The sequence below is a fragment of the Notolepis coatsorum genome (genome assembly GCF_963971535.1).
Source record: "Notolepis coatsorum genome assembly, contig: SCAFFOLD_514, whole genome shotgun sequence".
NCBI lineage: Eukaryota > Metazoa > Chordata > Actinopteri > Aulopiformes > Paralepididae > Notolepis > Notolepis coatsorum.
Window position 1 is genome coordinate 13,313 of NW_028172006.1, and position 15,777 is coordinate 29,089.

General features: G+C 45.6%; 1 protein-coding gene across 1 annotated transcript in view; it reads right to left on the reverse strand.

Moving 5' to 3' along the window:
• LOC311248134 (dynein regulatory complex protein 11-like) overlaps nt 1-15,777 on the reverse strand; it is a gene marked incomplete at both ends in the record, with an annotated part of 148,328 nt that overhangs the window by 12,513 nt on the left and 120,038 nt on the right. Inside the window, 2 exons of the mRNA XM_084339076.1 lie at nt 190-310; nt 2,110-2,153. Coding sequence (XP_084195202.1) covers nt 190-310; nt 2,110-2,153 — 165 coding nt within the window. The remainder of the gene's footprint in view (nt 1-189; nt 311-2,109; nt 2,154-15,777) is intronic.

The window sequence follows — 15,777 nt, forward strand, 5'->3', positions numbered from 1 at the left end:
AGTCCAAGGCTGACAGGAAAGGACAAGAGAGTATGTATATAGACTGAGTATGTGTTCCAAATAACTCCCTCTCATCGAACAAGAACAAGCATTACAACGTTAAAAAGGGGAGATTGAGCTGTGGCTCCCTGGGATCCGACAGGCGTATCCGCTTGCGGGTGGTGTGTTTGTGTTGCCATGGAAACGCACCTGGCAGGTGGCGGCCAGGCGCGGCCCGTGGGGGGCCATGGTCCCCGGCCGAGTCCGTCCAGAGGGAAGGGGTCCCGTGTGCCGCGCCCTCCAAACTGCTCTGCCCTGTGATGCATCCAGCCTGGGGAGAGCGAGGGGTTAATACAGGGTGTACAGACATACTGTACAAATACTGTACATATATACCATACAGTACAGACATACTGTACATACAGACATACCATACAGTACATACTGTACAAATACTGTACATATATACCATACAGTACAGACATACTGTACATACAGACATACCATACAGTACATACTGTACAAATACTGTACATATATACCATACAGTACAGACATACTGTACATACAGACATACCATACAGTACATACTGTACAAATACTGTACATATATACCATACAGTACAGACATACTGTACATACAGACATACCATACAGTACATACTGTACAAATACTGTACATATATACCATACAGTACAGACATACTGTACATACAGACATACCATACAGTACATACTGTACAAATACTGTACATATATACCATACAGTACAGACATACTGTACATACAGACACAGGGATTAAAGCAAAGAAAATCTCCTGACTGAACTATTTTTCAGGCCAAGTCATATTCTTATTTTAACCTCCACTATATATATATATATTTTTAATAGGTTAAAAAACTAGATTATTTTTATTATTATCTTTTCTATTGCCAGTTTGCTTTTACGTAATATCAATGCTGTTTGCAATTCATTAAATTAAACTGATTGCAAGGGTTGACTGACTTTGTCATACAAATAAACAAATCTACATACTGTAACTTTTCAGTGTACGTTTTTATTTACATTTTGACAACTGAACAAGCTTATGACTTGAATAAACAAATCTACATACTGTACACATACTGTATACATACACTGTACATACATACTGTACACATACTGTACATACATACCGTACGCATACTGTACAGACACATACACACAAGCAAGAAACTATCCAAGGAATGTATCCATGGGATGCTAATGACCAAATACAACAGTTCAATTGAGATCAAATTGTGTCAAAAGAAAATCGCACATCTTGGATCGCGGTTCGATTCGATTCATTAAAATACAAAAACATGCCGGGGATGTTTTCCTCGCCAATAATTCCCGTAACGTTAATACATTACGCCAAAAAGGTATCGGTTTACTTGTCAGGTTTTACGAAACAATTAAATAGATTCAACATGAATGTTGATTCACATCAATGAATACAATAACAATTATTAAATTAGATGCGGTTGCGATTTCCACGCCCATACTAATGCCATCTCACTTCGTATTTTTGATAACTTCAGATGAACCCAGGGTGATGGTCATGGAGAGCTGGAGCGTGGAGGTGGTGTTGGACTATGTGGAGACTAGGGATGGGTACCGAATCTGGTACTTTTAAGGGTATCGACCGAATCACGTCGGTACTACCGGAGTATCACGTGAGATCCACCGGTGCCACATTTCGGTAATGAAAAAAAAGATTAAACATATAATTTTTTTTAAATCCGATGATGTCAACATTTAGTTTACCGCAAAACGAAACCTATGGAGTGTGCCACACGTTCACGTCGACGTTCACGCGCACAATACATGCTTACCTAGGATGTGACTCGATTCAACAAGCCGAAAACGGTGTGGTTACACTTTATAAAGCTAGGTGCAGACAACGCTCGCTGCAATATTATATATATATATTAACAAATTGTTCTGAATAAATAATAATCATAATAAATAATTAGAAGTTTGGACAATTTTTTTTAAACTGAGGTAGGTAGATAACATTTTTAGAGACTAAAGTACTGAAAAAAGCTACCATCGGGTACCCGGTATCGATTCACAGGTACCAGTACCGGTGTAAATGTGAATGGTACCCGATCCTAGTGGAGACGGAGCGTGGGGGAGGTTGCGTTTGACCCTGTGGACACGGAGCGTGGAGGTCACGTGGAGGTCACGTTCGACCCCCAGAGACGGGTCCTTCACTCACCACACTAGCTGCGTCTGTGAAGCCCTCCACTGCAGCACAGAGACGGCCCTCGCTCAAGAAAGTCAATAAATGCCAGTGGGGCCACCATTATATAGGCTAGTTGGTGTGTGTGTGTGTGTGTGTGTGTGTGTGTGTGTGTGTGTGTGTGTGTGTGTGTGTGTGTGTGTGTGTGTGTGTGTGTGTGTGTGTGTGTGTGTGTGTGTGTGTGTGTGTGTGTGTGTGTGTGTGTGTGTGTGTGTGTGTGTGTGTGTGTGTGTGTGTGTGCGTGCGTGTGTGTGTGTGTGTGTGTTGAAGACTTTAGACTGCAGAGGAGGGAGGGTGTGGGCTGAATATAGGGCAGGAGAGAGAGAGAGAGAGAAAACTACAAACAATGCATGCAGGGCAAAATTAGGCTGTTACCCACTAATACTAAAAATACAAATAAAGAGCAATTAACTTTTGGACACACCTAAAACGAAGTGACCCCCTCTCGTACCATTATCAAGCCCTGCAGTGCCAAGAGCATAGGAGCATCAGGAACCCCCTTACCCAGCTGGTCCTGAGGCTGAGTCCACAAACCTGCTCTCTTAACACACCTCAGGAACAGAACACGTCACCAATCAGAATAAATCAAATTACTACACAGCTAAAACAAAACTACATCACCTATTGGAAAACACAAACAAAAGCACTCTCTCTCTCTCTCTCTCTCTCTCTCTCCTCTCTCTCTCTCTCTCTCTCTCTCTCTCTCTCTCTCTCTCTCTCTCTCTCTCTCTCTCTCTCTCTCTCAATTCAATTCAATTCAATTCAAATGGCTTTATTGGCATGACGTACTTCTACATGTTGCCAAAGCAATATTAAACATAAACATGGATTACAAACAGATATAAGTACATACAAAATATCATCGTAAAATAAAACATCAAGTATTACGGCGTAAACATGTCAGGTGACTGTCACTCACTGTCCCTCAGTTTGTGGCAGGCAGCAACATATGCTGCTGCTAGCTCACAGCTTGTTGAGTCCTCCCCTAGTAGGACTGGTCGTTTTTTCTGTATCTCGTAGTGCGAGAAAGCCTTTTTTTATTAATTAATTTTTTTTTAAATGCGTTTCTATTATTTATATTTTTCACATTTGGTGAGGAAGTGCCACTCAGTTTCAGGCTCACTGAGGGTGCAATGGCAGCACAGCCTTTGCTCTGCAGGAAGCCAGGTTTTCCTGTGCCTCCCCTTTTCAACAGCGAGGCTGTGCTCACTCAGTCTGTATTTTGTCAAGGTTCTTTTTAGTTGTTGATCAGTCACCATGCTCAAATAATCTGCTATGGTGTACTGTCAATTTAGAGCCAGATAGCACTGCATTTTAAGCGCTTTACAATTTGTTCCTCACATTTTACCCATTCACTCACACATTCACTCACACATTCACTCACCGACGGCGGAGGCAACCATGCAAGGTGCCAACCTGCTCATCGGGAGCAATTAGGGGTTAAGTGTCTTGCTCAAGGACACATCGACATGCTGCCCGGGAGGAGCTGGAATCGAACCGGGAACCTCCGGATTGCCAGACGACTGCTCTACCTCCTGAGCCACTGTCGCCCCCCATCGATTGTACACGCAGTGAGACCCAGCTTGTCACCGTTTCAAAGGGAGTTTATTTACTTTGTGTCACAATAGCCAAATAAATGCACATATCGTATATGCCAAATGATTAGGGCCTATTACAAAAAAATATAAACTATAAATAACTGTATTTATCGATTAACAAGTCAGAGTCAGAGTCTGCACCTTCCGAGTCCGAACGCAGTCGATGCTCGAGTCCAAGTCGAGTCACGAGTCCTGAAAATCAGTCAGTCAGTTAACACTTTCACTACCACACTACATAGGGTTAACAATTTCACTACCACACTACATAGGGTTAACACTTTCACTACTGTTATATTGACGAGGCTTAACCCGAGGTTCAATAAGATTCCTTTATTGACTCGTTCGTATCTGCATCCATTCATGTCGCTCACGTCTGTCACGTTCCTTGTGTGTGTCGCCTTCCTGGTGACGTCACAATAACAACGGCAATCAAAGAGGTTCAAACCCGAACCTAATACATCACATCCTTCTCTTTAACATATTTTTTTTTTTCAAACAGAACTTAGTATTCTACCTTTGTTTAGCTTGAACTCTTGCTAACATGTCCTATTTCCCAAAAACAAACTTAACAAACATTTCCCAACTTAAATGTTTACTCAGAGCATCCACCTGCTGTAAATGAAATAACAATGTTAGTCACAGACAACTTTCACTTTAAAGGATCCTGTAACTTAAACCCACTTGAACCATGACATAATGCAAAGCACTTAATGCGAAAACTTGAATATGAAAATACTCCAACAACATGCATATGAAAACACTCCAGTTACTCTCTGTATCTAAGAGGTAGTTTAACTGGTCTACCAGACCTAGTCTGATACGGCTGCGTTTCAGATTGTTCATCATGTGTCTCTGTTTGGTCTGCAACACCTGTGTTCTCTGCTGAACGTGTGCGTGTTGCCAGATTTTCTCTCGTGTCACAGTACACGTTCTGGTAAGCATCCTGTTCATTTGTAGATGGAAAAGTTCTCTCCTCCGTTTGTCTCAGGTATTTTCTGTTTCTCCTGTACTGTCTCCCATCCGGTGTGCGAACCACATATGAACGCGGTTGGTCATGTTTGTGCAGGACCACGGCCGGCTGCCATGTTTCACCTCTTTGAACCCTGACGTTTTCTCCTGCTTGTAGGTCAGGCAGTCTTTTTGTTTGCCTGTCGAAGTAGAGTTTTTGTTTCTCCTGTTTGTCACTCAACTGGCTACGCACGTATGTAGTTCCTTCTGGAGTGAGCAGTGATGTCGAGGCAGGCAGTTTTCCTTTCAGCCGCCGTCCCATGAGCAACTGTGCCGGTGATAGTCTTACACCTTCCAGCGGTGTGTTGCGATACTCCAATAGCGATATGTAGGGGTCGCCATTACTTCCTTCTGATTTCTTCAGCATATTTTTGATAGTCTGTACTGTTCTTTCTGCTTGCCCATTTGACTGGGCGTGACCGGGACTCGACGTGGTGTGGATGAATTCCCAGCTTTCTGCAAAGTCCTTGAACTCAGCACTGGAATACTGAGGACCATTATCCGTGAAGACAACATCAGGAATGCCATGTCTGGCAAATATTGATTTCAGTCCGACAATGACACTGGCACTGGTAGTGTCTCTCAGTTTTGTGATTTCCGGGAACTTTGAGAAATAGTCCACACACAGCAGGAACTCAGATCCCTTATAATGAAAGAGATCACTCCCTACTTTTGACCACGGTCTGTCTGGTACTGGGTGTGGGAGCAACGGTTCTCTCTGATTGTTGTTCCTGTTCTCATTACATATGGCACACTGAGATACCATCTCCTCAATTTGTGAAGACATGCATGGCCAATATAAAATGTCTCTGGCTCTTTCCTTGCACTTAACAATTCCTAAGTGTGACTCATGGATTTTGTTAATCATTTCTTGTCTCAACTGCTGCGGAACAATGAGCTTCGCTCCCTTGAACATCAGACCATCTGCGTGTGAGATTTCTTCTTTAAATGTCCAATAGGGTTGAATTTCCTTTTGTACAGCACTTCTGTCTTTCGGCCATCCCTTGAGTGTGGTTTCTTTTAGTAGCTGCATTTCGGGGTCTTCTGCCGTTGCTGTTCTGAATGTGTGCAGTGTCTCCTCTGATATCGGCAGCTGCAGAGTGATCATATTCACTTCCAAGTCTTTCTCCAAAAGATCTTCTTTCTGCTCTTTCAGGAACGCTCGACTTAGAGCATCTGCAATATGAAGTTCCTTGCCTGGCCTGTAGGTGACTTTTAGGCTGTACCTTTGCAACCTAAGCAGCATTGACTGTAGCCTCATAGGAGCTTGGTGTAAAGGCTTTTTAAAGATGCTCTCCAAAGGCTTGTGGTCGCTCTCAACGTCTATGCTTTTTCCATAAACATACTGATGGAATTTTTCACATCCATAGACTATAGCAAGTAGCTCTTTTTCTATCTGGGCATACCTGCGCTGACAGTCAGTGAGAGACCTAGACCCAAAAGCTACAGGTTGCTCATCTTGTAGTAGGACCGCTCCGAGGCCTTCTGAGCTGGCATCTACTGACATAGTCACTGGTTTGTTGACGTCATAAAACTTCAGGGTTGGAGCACTAGTGACCAGCTGTTTGATTTGTTCAAAACTCCTCTTTTGTGGTTCCTCCCAGTGCCACTCTATGTCATTTTCAAGCAGCTTCCTTAACGGTGCACTGACATCTGACAGATTTGGTATGAACTTGGCGAGATATTAAACCATACCATTGAACCTGAGCAGGTCCTGTTTGTTCTGTGGTGGGGGTATTTGTGTCACTGCTCTCACCCTAGGGACTAAACACGTTTCGCAATTATGCCACATCAATGTGGAACGCCCTACCCAAAGCTGTAAAGGAATGTGAATCACTACCCACTTTCAAAAACACTCTCAAAAAACACCTAAGGGAGACTGCAACTCGAAACTGGCCCCTGTAAATGTCCGAACACAACCCCCTCCAATGTACAGTAAATTACCAAGTATGGTCTTGTCAATAATCCAATGTACAGTTTTGTTTGTACAGTTGTACAGTGTCCCCCACCCACCCCTCCTACCCAACCCCCCCCCCCCACTCCTACCCAACCCCCCCCCCCCACCTCCAATGTACAGTCCCCCCCCACCCCCACCTACCCAATCCAATGTACAGTTTCTACGTCAAATGTATATACTCTTTTTTTTCTGGACTCTTTTTGTATCACAAACAGTACTGTAATTGCAAATCTGGTATGTCATAAATGTATAGATGTAGCAGTACTGTCTATCTGTATGTCATGTATGTCATATATGTCACTATGAATTGAAAATGGGGGACCCTGATGTAAACAAGACGAAAGTCTTTCTCTGGTCTGCATCCCCTTAACAATTGTATGTAATGAGCTGTACTGTACTGTACCCATTCTGCAATCTGTTAATAAAGTTTTCAATCAATCAATCAAACCTTCTCCCCATCTGGTTTCAGCCCACTGGCGCTGAGTATGTGTCCTATGTATCTTATTTCACTTGTCCTGACAGCACACTTGTTCCTGTTCAGTTTCAACTTGTATTCCCTGCTCTGTCTAACAGTTTAACACCCTGTGGTCGTGCTCTTCCTTGGTGTCTCTAACCCTAACCCTAAGCACCCTGTGGCCGTGCTCTTCCTTGGTGTCTCTAACCCTAACCCTAACCCTAACACCCTGTGGCCGTGCTCTTCCTTGGTGTCTCTAACCCTAACCCTAACACCCTGTGGTCGTGCTCTTCCTTGGTGTCTCTAACCCTAACCCTAACACCCTGTGGCCGTGCTCTTCCTTGGTGTCTCTAACCCTAACCCTAACACCCTGTGGTCGTGCTCTTCCTTGGTGTCTCTAACCCTAACCCTAACACCCTGTGGTCGTGCTCTTCCTTGGTGTCTCTAACCCTAACCCTAAGCACCCTGTGGTCGTGCTCTTCCTTGGTGTCTCTAACCCTAACCCTAACACCCTGTGGTCGTGCTCTTCCTTGGTGTCTCTAACCCTAACCCTAACACCCTGTGGTCGTGCTCTTCCTTGGTGTCTCTAACCCTAACCCTAACACCCTGTGGTCGTGCTCTTCCTTGGTGTCTCTAACCCTAACCCTAACACCCTGTGGTCGTGCTCTTCCTTGGTGTCTCCCCAGACCAGCATGTCATCTATGATGTTTACGACACCTTCTAGACCTTCAATCATCTGTGCTATTGCCCTTTGAAACACCTCTGGCGCAGATGAAATACCAAACGGTAGACGTAGGAATCTGTACCTACCTATGGGAGTGTTAAAGGTGCATAGCTTTGAACTTTCTTCGTCAAGCTTTATTTGCCAAAAACCCTGATTAGCGTCTAACACTGAGAAGAACTTGGCGTTTGGCATACGGGAAACGACTTCCTCCACAGTGAGCAATAGGTAATGCTCCCGTTTAATAGCTTCATTTAAGTCCTTAGGATCCATGCAGATTCTGAGTTTATTTGGTTTGACCACAGTCACCATACTGTTAACCCACTCAGTTGGCTCAATCTGCCTTGTTATTACCCCCAATTTCTCCATGCGCTGTAGTTCCTCAACTACCCTGTCTCTGAGCGCGACTGGGACCCTCCTGGGAGCATGCACTACAGGTGTAACACTGGGACCCTCCTGGGAGCATGCACTACAGGTGTAACACTGGGACCCTCCTGGGAGCATGCACTACGGGTGTAACACTGGGACCCTCCTGGGAGCATGTACTACAGGTGTAACACTGGGACCCTCCTGGGAGCATGCACTACAGGTGTAACAGTGGGACCCTCCTGGGAGCATGCACTACGGGTGTAACACTGGGACCCTCCTGGGAGCATGCACTACAGGTGTAACACTGGGACCCTCCTGGGAGCATGTACTACAGGTGTAACAGTGGGACCCTCCTGGGAGCATGCACTACAGGTGTAACAGTGGGACCCTCCTGGGAGCATGTACTACAGGTGTAACACTGGGACCCTCCTGGGAGCATGTACTACAGGTGTAACACTGGGACCCTCCTGGGAGCATGCACTACAGGTGTAACAGTGGGACCCTCCTGGGAGCATGCACTACAGGTGTAACAGTGGGACCCTCCTGGGAGCATGCACTACAGGTGTAACAGTGGGACCCTCCTGGGAGCATGCACTACATGTGTAACAGTGGGACCCTCCTGGGAGCATGCACTACAGGTGTAACAGTGGGACCCTCCTGGGAGCATGCACTACAGGTGTAACACTGGGACCCTCCTGGGAGCATGCACTACAGGTGTAACAGTGGGACCCTCCTGGGAGCATGCACTACAGGTGTAACACTGGGACCCTCCTGGGAGCATGCACTACAGGTGTAACAGTGGGACCCTCCTGGGAGCATGCACTACAGGTGTAACACTGGGACCCTCCTGGGAGCATGCACTACAGGTGTAACACTGGGACCCTCCTGGGAGCATGCAATACAGGTGTAACAGTGGGACCCTCCTGGGAGCATGTACTACAGGTGTAACAGTGGGACCCTCCTGGGAGCATGCACTACAGGTGTAACAGTGGGACCCTCCTGGGAGCATGCACTACAGGTGTAACACTGGGACCCTCCTGGGAGCATGCACTACAGGTGTAACACTGGGACCCTCCTGGGAGCATGCACTACGGGTGTAACACTGGGACCCTCCTGGGAGCATGCACTACGGGTGTAACACTGGGACCCTCCTGGGAGCATGCACTACGGGTGTAACACTGGGACCCTCCTGGGAGCATGCACTACAGGTGTAACACTGGGACCCTCCTGGGAGCATGCACTACAGGTGTAACACTGGGACCCTCCTGGGAGCATGTACTACAGGTGTAACACTGGGACCCTCCTGGGAGCATGCACTACAGGTGTAACACTGGGACCCTCCTGGGAGCATGCACTACAGGTGTAACAGTGGGGTCAACTTGAATATGATGCTGACCGGGTAAGCAGCCCGGTCCACTGAACAGATCATCATAATCCTTAAGAATGTCACTTTCCTTGGAAATGTCATGCATTCTCTTTATTAAACCTAGTTTCTCACAAGTGGCTCCGCCTAGTGTAGCTGGTACATCCTGCTGTGTAATTTCAAACTCTATATTATGCTTTTGGCCTTTGTACTCACATGTCAGTGCTCTCTTGCCCAGTGGTGAAATCTTTTGCCCAAAGAAAGCAACTAGTTTGCATTTGCTCACCCTGAGTCTGCCTCTAACGTCCAGTTCATTCAGCGTTTTCACTGACATGGCGTTGCAGTCAGCGCCTGTATCCAGTTTGAAAGTCACTGCTTTTCTGTTTATCCTCACTGTTTCATTCCACGGATTTTCCTTGAATTTTGTCTCCATCAGTCTGATGTGTTTTTCCTGCTCCACTTCGACTGTGCCGATGAACATTTCCTCCTCATCACTCACTCTGCTCAATTGCATGCAGCTTTTTTTTATATTGGTGCTGTGGTGGGCCCTGCGCTCTACACACCTTGGCAAAGTGATTTCTCTTGTGGCATGATTTACATGTTTGTCCAATTGCCGGACATGTCCTTGTTCCATGTCTGTAACCACATCTGTAGCAACTTGACTCATCTGGTTCAGTATGACCTGTGCTATCTGCAACTTTACTGTCTTTTGGCCTGACTGTTCTCAGTCTGTTCACATCCACCTCTTCTGTCAGTGCTTTCACTTGACTGGTTGTGATCTCATAGACAGATACTCAAACACATACATACACAGATATAGACACACGTACACAGAGGCACTCAATTATTTTATATTATATAAACATACAATAATAATAATAATAATAGCTTCATTTTATATAGCGCCTTTCAAAAGACCCAAGGTCGCTTGACACACCCACACAGAGGCTCTCAAACACATATGTCACATTCATACAAACACATACACAGAGACACCCAAAACACATATGTACACAAACATACACACACATGCACAGATGCTATCAAACATGTATACACATTCATACACAGAAAAGAAAACAGAATAAAAAAGGTCCTTGTAATGTAGGCCTTTGTTGATGATTTATTAACAGTGCACTAGTTAGTGACCTTGTAAATATCTCCATGAATCTGCTTTAGCATGACTGTGTGTGTGTGTGTGTGTGTGTGTGTGTGTGTGTGTGTGTGTGTGTGTGTGTGTGTGTGTGTGTGTGTGTGTGTGTGTGTGTGTGTGTGTGTGTATTTTACCTGGTACATGTGTCTTCTCCCCTGTATTAGGATGAACCCTGTCCATCACGTTCGGTGCTGTACCAAATAGATTCCCCTTGTGTCAGCCCAGATGAACACAAAGGAGTTCCCCCGGGACAACGTTGCAGAGGGGAAAACTTTACCTGTGACACTTATCATCTTGGACAGTAGGTGGGAGGAGGTTTGGGTGACAGGCGAGCGGTGAGTAAGTACTCATATGCCATGCGTTAGTTGGTCTCCGCACACACACTGAATACACAGAGAGCACACACACACACACACACACACACACACACACACACACACACACACACACACACACACACACACACACACACACACACACAGAGAGTATGCGCATGCATGCATATGCAAAAGGACTAAATGCAACCGCAGTAACAACTACATGAATATGAATCTGTTCTCGGCATCGTGGTATAAAACACATTTCCATGATGGCAGCATATCTGTCACACCTCCAGTTTGCTTGGCATCGCAAATCTGCTCCCATCTGTCTAAATATGTCTCTCTTGGTGACAATATAATCAACGCGACTCGCGGATTTGCGGATGGAACCCGAGCCTAATGCACCATCACGATTAGCATCAGGTAACCAGTGGTTGTCAGGCCGGGAATGGTGTCGTCAAATGTCATTCTACTTAAACCGGTGACAGGGCTCACACACGTCAAGAGGCAATCTAATCTTCTCAAACTCAACAACAATAAAACTGAGCTCATGGTTGTGGCACCCAAGGCCCTGCTCCGGAAGGTTGGGGATCTCACCCTCAACATAGACGGCTGCTCCATCTGCCCATCCCCTAAGGACCGCAACCTGGGCGTTATCCTGGACTCCACCCTTTCCTACCAAGCCCATGTCAGTTCTGTCACCGAATCCGCCTTTTTCCACCTCAGAAACATCTCCAGACTCCGACCATCACTTTCCGACTCCACAGCTGAGACCCTCATCCATGCCTTTGTAAGATAAGATAAGATATTCCTTTATTGATCCCCTTGGGGAAATTCAGGCATCATAGCAGCATGGGGGGGAGGGGGGGAGGGGTACAGGTAGTAAAACAACACAGTATACAGGTAGTAAAAGACAACACAGGCAGTGTAAACAATTTGATCAATATGGTCAATATAATTTACTATCTGACTAGCTGAGGAATATTCACATTATTCACAGTGTCACATGAGGTGCAGTATGCAGGAGGTAGTGTTATAATAATTTACTATCTACTGAGTATACATTAATCAAAGTACCAGGGTAGTCTACTTTGTCCCCCTTGGGTTCCTATAAGTCCCAGGTCAATGTCTGGTAGCAGTCGCTGTCGCTGCCCCCTGTTGTGGGGCCTGGAGGCTGCTAGTCGCTGCCCACTGTTGTGGAGCCTGATGGCCGCTGGTATGAAGGACTGTCCGAGGCGGTTAGTTGAGTGTCGGGGGGGGATGAGTCTGTGGCTGAACGAGCTTCTCATCTTGACTAGCTCGTCGTAGAGGGGGTGGTAGGGGTTCTCCATGATGGCATCCAGCTTCCTTATCATCCCCCTCTCTACCATCACCTCAAGTCTAGGTAGCTTGTAACCTCCCGCCTGGACTACTGCAACGGGGTCCTGTCCGGGGTCTCAAGCGAAACCCTGGACAGGCTCCAGTATGTTCAAAATTCAGCTGCCAGGGTTCTAACCCGCACCAAACCCTGGCAGCACATCACCCCCACCCTCATCCACCTTCAATGGCTCCCCATCAAATCCTGCATCACCTACAAAACCCTCCTGCTCACCTACAAATCCCTCCACGCTCTGGCACCTCAGTACCTCACTGACCTCCTCCACCCCTACACTCAGTCACGGTCCCTGCGATCCACAGACACTGGTCAGCTCTCCATCCCCCGAACCAGACTGCGGACCTTCGGGGAACTCCCTCCCTGCAGAACTCGCAACACCCCAACTCTGGACTCATTCAAAAAAACTGCTCAAAACCCACCTCTTCAACTTGGCATTTAACCCCTAATTTCTCACTTTATATGTATGTCTGTCCACTGTCTGTTACTTTGTTATTCCCCCCCCCCCCTATGTAAAGCGACCTTGGGTCTCTTGAAAGGCGCTATATAAAATGAAGTCATTATTATTATTATTTAATTGTAGAGCTACTGCCAATCACTGAAACGACAGGGCAAATCAGAGCATCGCATGTGAAAGAATGCACGCATGAACACACACACACACACACACACACACACACACACACACACACGCACACGCGCACACGCACACGCACACACACACGCACACACACACACACACACAGTCAATACATTACATTTGAGTAATTTAGTCAGTGCTGAAACACTCATGTAAAGGTGAGTAGAGAAACTAAACATGTTCATGTTGGTTTGTCTGCAACAGGAAACGCACCAAATGGAATCTACTGAAATGGACATCAGTGCATCATCATCAGCTGTGTTGGACATCAGCATGACTTCAGAGGCTGCTGCTGATCCTGCAGAGTCCAGTTGTGTCCCCTTGACAAGCTCCTCGACCTCAGGCAAGACATCTAGTTCAGGAGGCACATCAAGCATCGCTGGACTAATAAGAGCAAGAAATAACAACAAGTGCATTGTGAATGAGTCCAATCTCATGGAACTCTTCCAAAGGTGTAATATTTGTGGAGATGCATTGTGTGACCTGAACCAAGACATATCAACATCTGGCAGCAGAATCAAAGTGACATGGAAATGCAACGATGGACACACTGGAGACTGGGAGTCATGTCCAACTGTACGTGGAATGGCTGAAAATAACCTGCTAGCAGCAGCAGCAACACTTTTCACTGGTGCAACTTACATTACATTGCTGATTGGGCTTTTGAAGCTTCAGCTGCCTCAGAAAACAACATACTACAATATACAGTCCAGCTACCTGATTCCAGTCATTGGAAAAGCATACGAGGAGCAGGGGAATTCAGCTGTGTGTGTGTGTGTGTGTGTGTGTGTGTGTGTGTGTGTGTGTGTGTGTGTGTGTGTGTGTGTGTGTGTGTGTGTGTGTGTGTGTGTGTGTGTGTGTGTGTGTGTGTGTGTGTGTGTGTGTGTGTGTGTGTGTGTGTGTGTGAGACCTCAGCTGAAGAATAAAGAGGCTCAGTGCAGAGAGAGCAAGATCACACACACACACACACACACACACACACACACACACACACACACACACACACACACACACACACACACACACACACACACACACACACACACACACACACACAATCATCCTGAGAGGATAGCCTTTCACTATATCACACACACACACACACACACACACACACACACACACACACACACACACACACACACACACACACACACACACACACACACACAATCATCCTGAGAGGATAGCCTTTCACTATAACACACACACACACACACACACGCACGCACGCACACACACACACACACACACACACACACACACACACACACACACACACACACACACACACACACACATACACGCAATCAACCTGAGAGGATAGCCTTTCACTATAACACACATGCACATACAGTTTTTAAACTAGTGTAAACAAAGGTGTTCAATATACATATATACAATACAGAGTAGGAAAAAAATTAGTAACTGAGTTACAATACAATATACAGTACAATGCAGAAATGGGATAAGGTACAACTTAGGGTAAGGTGCAATGAGTTATGAGTTGTAGTGCAAATCTCTTTACCAATCAATATAAAGTGGGTGCTACAGTGAGTTGTTTGTTTAAAGTGAGTGTGTGCGTGTGGATGTGTGTGCGTGTGTGCTGTGAGTGTAGTTGATGGTTTGTTACATAGTGTTATTGTCGTTGAGCATCCTGACGGCCTGGGGATAGAACGAGACTACCTTGGAGACAGGGAGACATACATAAATACATGTAATAACAAGTATATATATGAATAGAAGTACAGAAATGGTTAGAGTTCCTGTTTGCAGCATTTCTTTTACAATAAGCAGTGCAACAATATAACAAAATGATTCCCACTTATAGTAACTAGGAGTTTACTTATTTTGTATGTATTCCGCTCGGATCCATTTGAAGTATAGGGTATGGGTTTAGACATTGGTCAGTGTAGGATCCAGAGTGTTTACAATATAAATTTGGACGTGACAATGTGTCTTTAGTGACTCACAGTTGGGGGAAGGGTACAGAGGGCACAGCAGCAGTCCGGTCAGAGTGGCACAAAGAAAAAAGAGGGGGGGGGGGTGTGTGCTTTAATGGCCTCGTCTTTGTTTGGTCTGGGAAGTAAGCCGATGTTTGATTAGAGCACAAGCAGAAATCATTTTAGCATTACCATAACATTCATTTTGAAGTGAATTGACTTTGCAATAAGGTGTGTGTGTACTTGTCTACCTTTCGTATCTCCTTTTGACGAGCTACAGCACCACCACATGTGATTGCTTATACTTTTCATATATACTTGTGCTCTAGTTTTACTGCTCGGCGATTTTAATGTTCACGTATGCTGCCCAAATAAACCCCATGTGAAGGAATTCCTGCACTTAATTGAGTCTCTTAATTTTAGCCTACATGTTAATTCCCCAACACACAAACTCGGCCACATTTTAGATTTAGTTTTAACAGCAGGTTTCTCCATCGACAAAATGGAAATAGATGACCCAGTCCTCTCAGACCATTCACTGATCTCTTTTGATGCTCTGTGTTTTGTCCCCATTTCCAAAGCTATTGTCCCAGCGCGTTCCTCTCGCCACATTAACCCCTCCACTGCCATTAC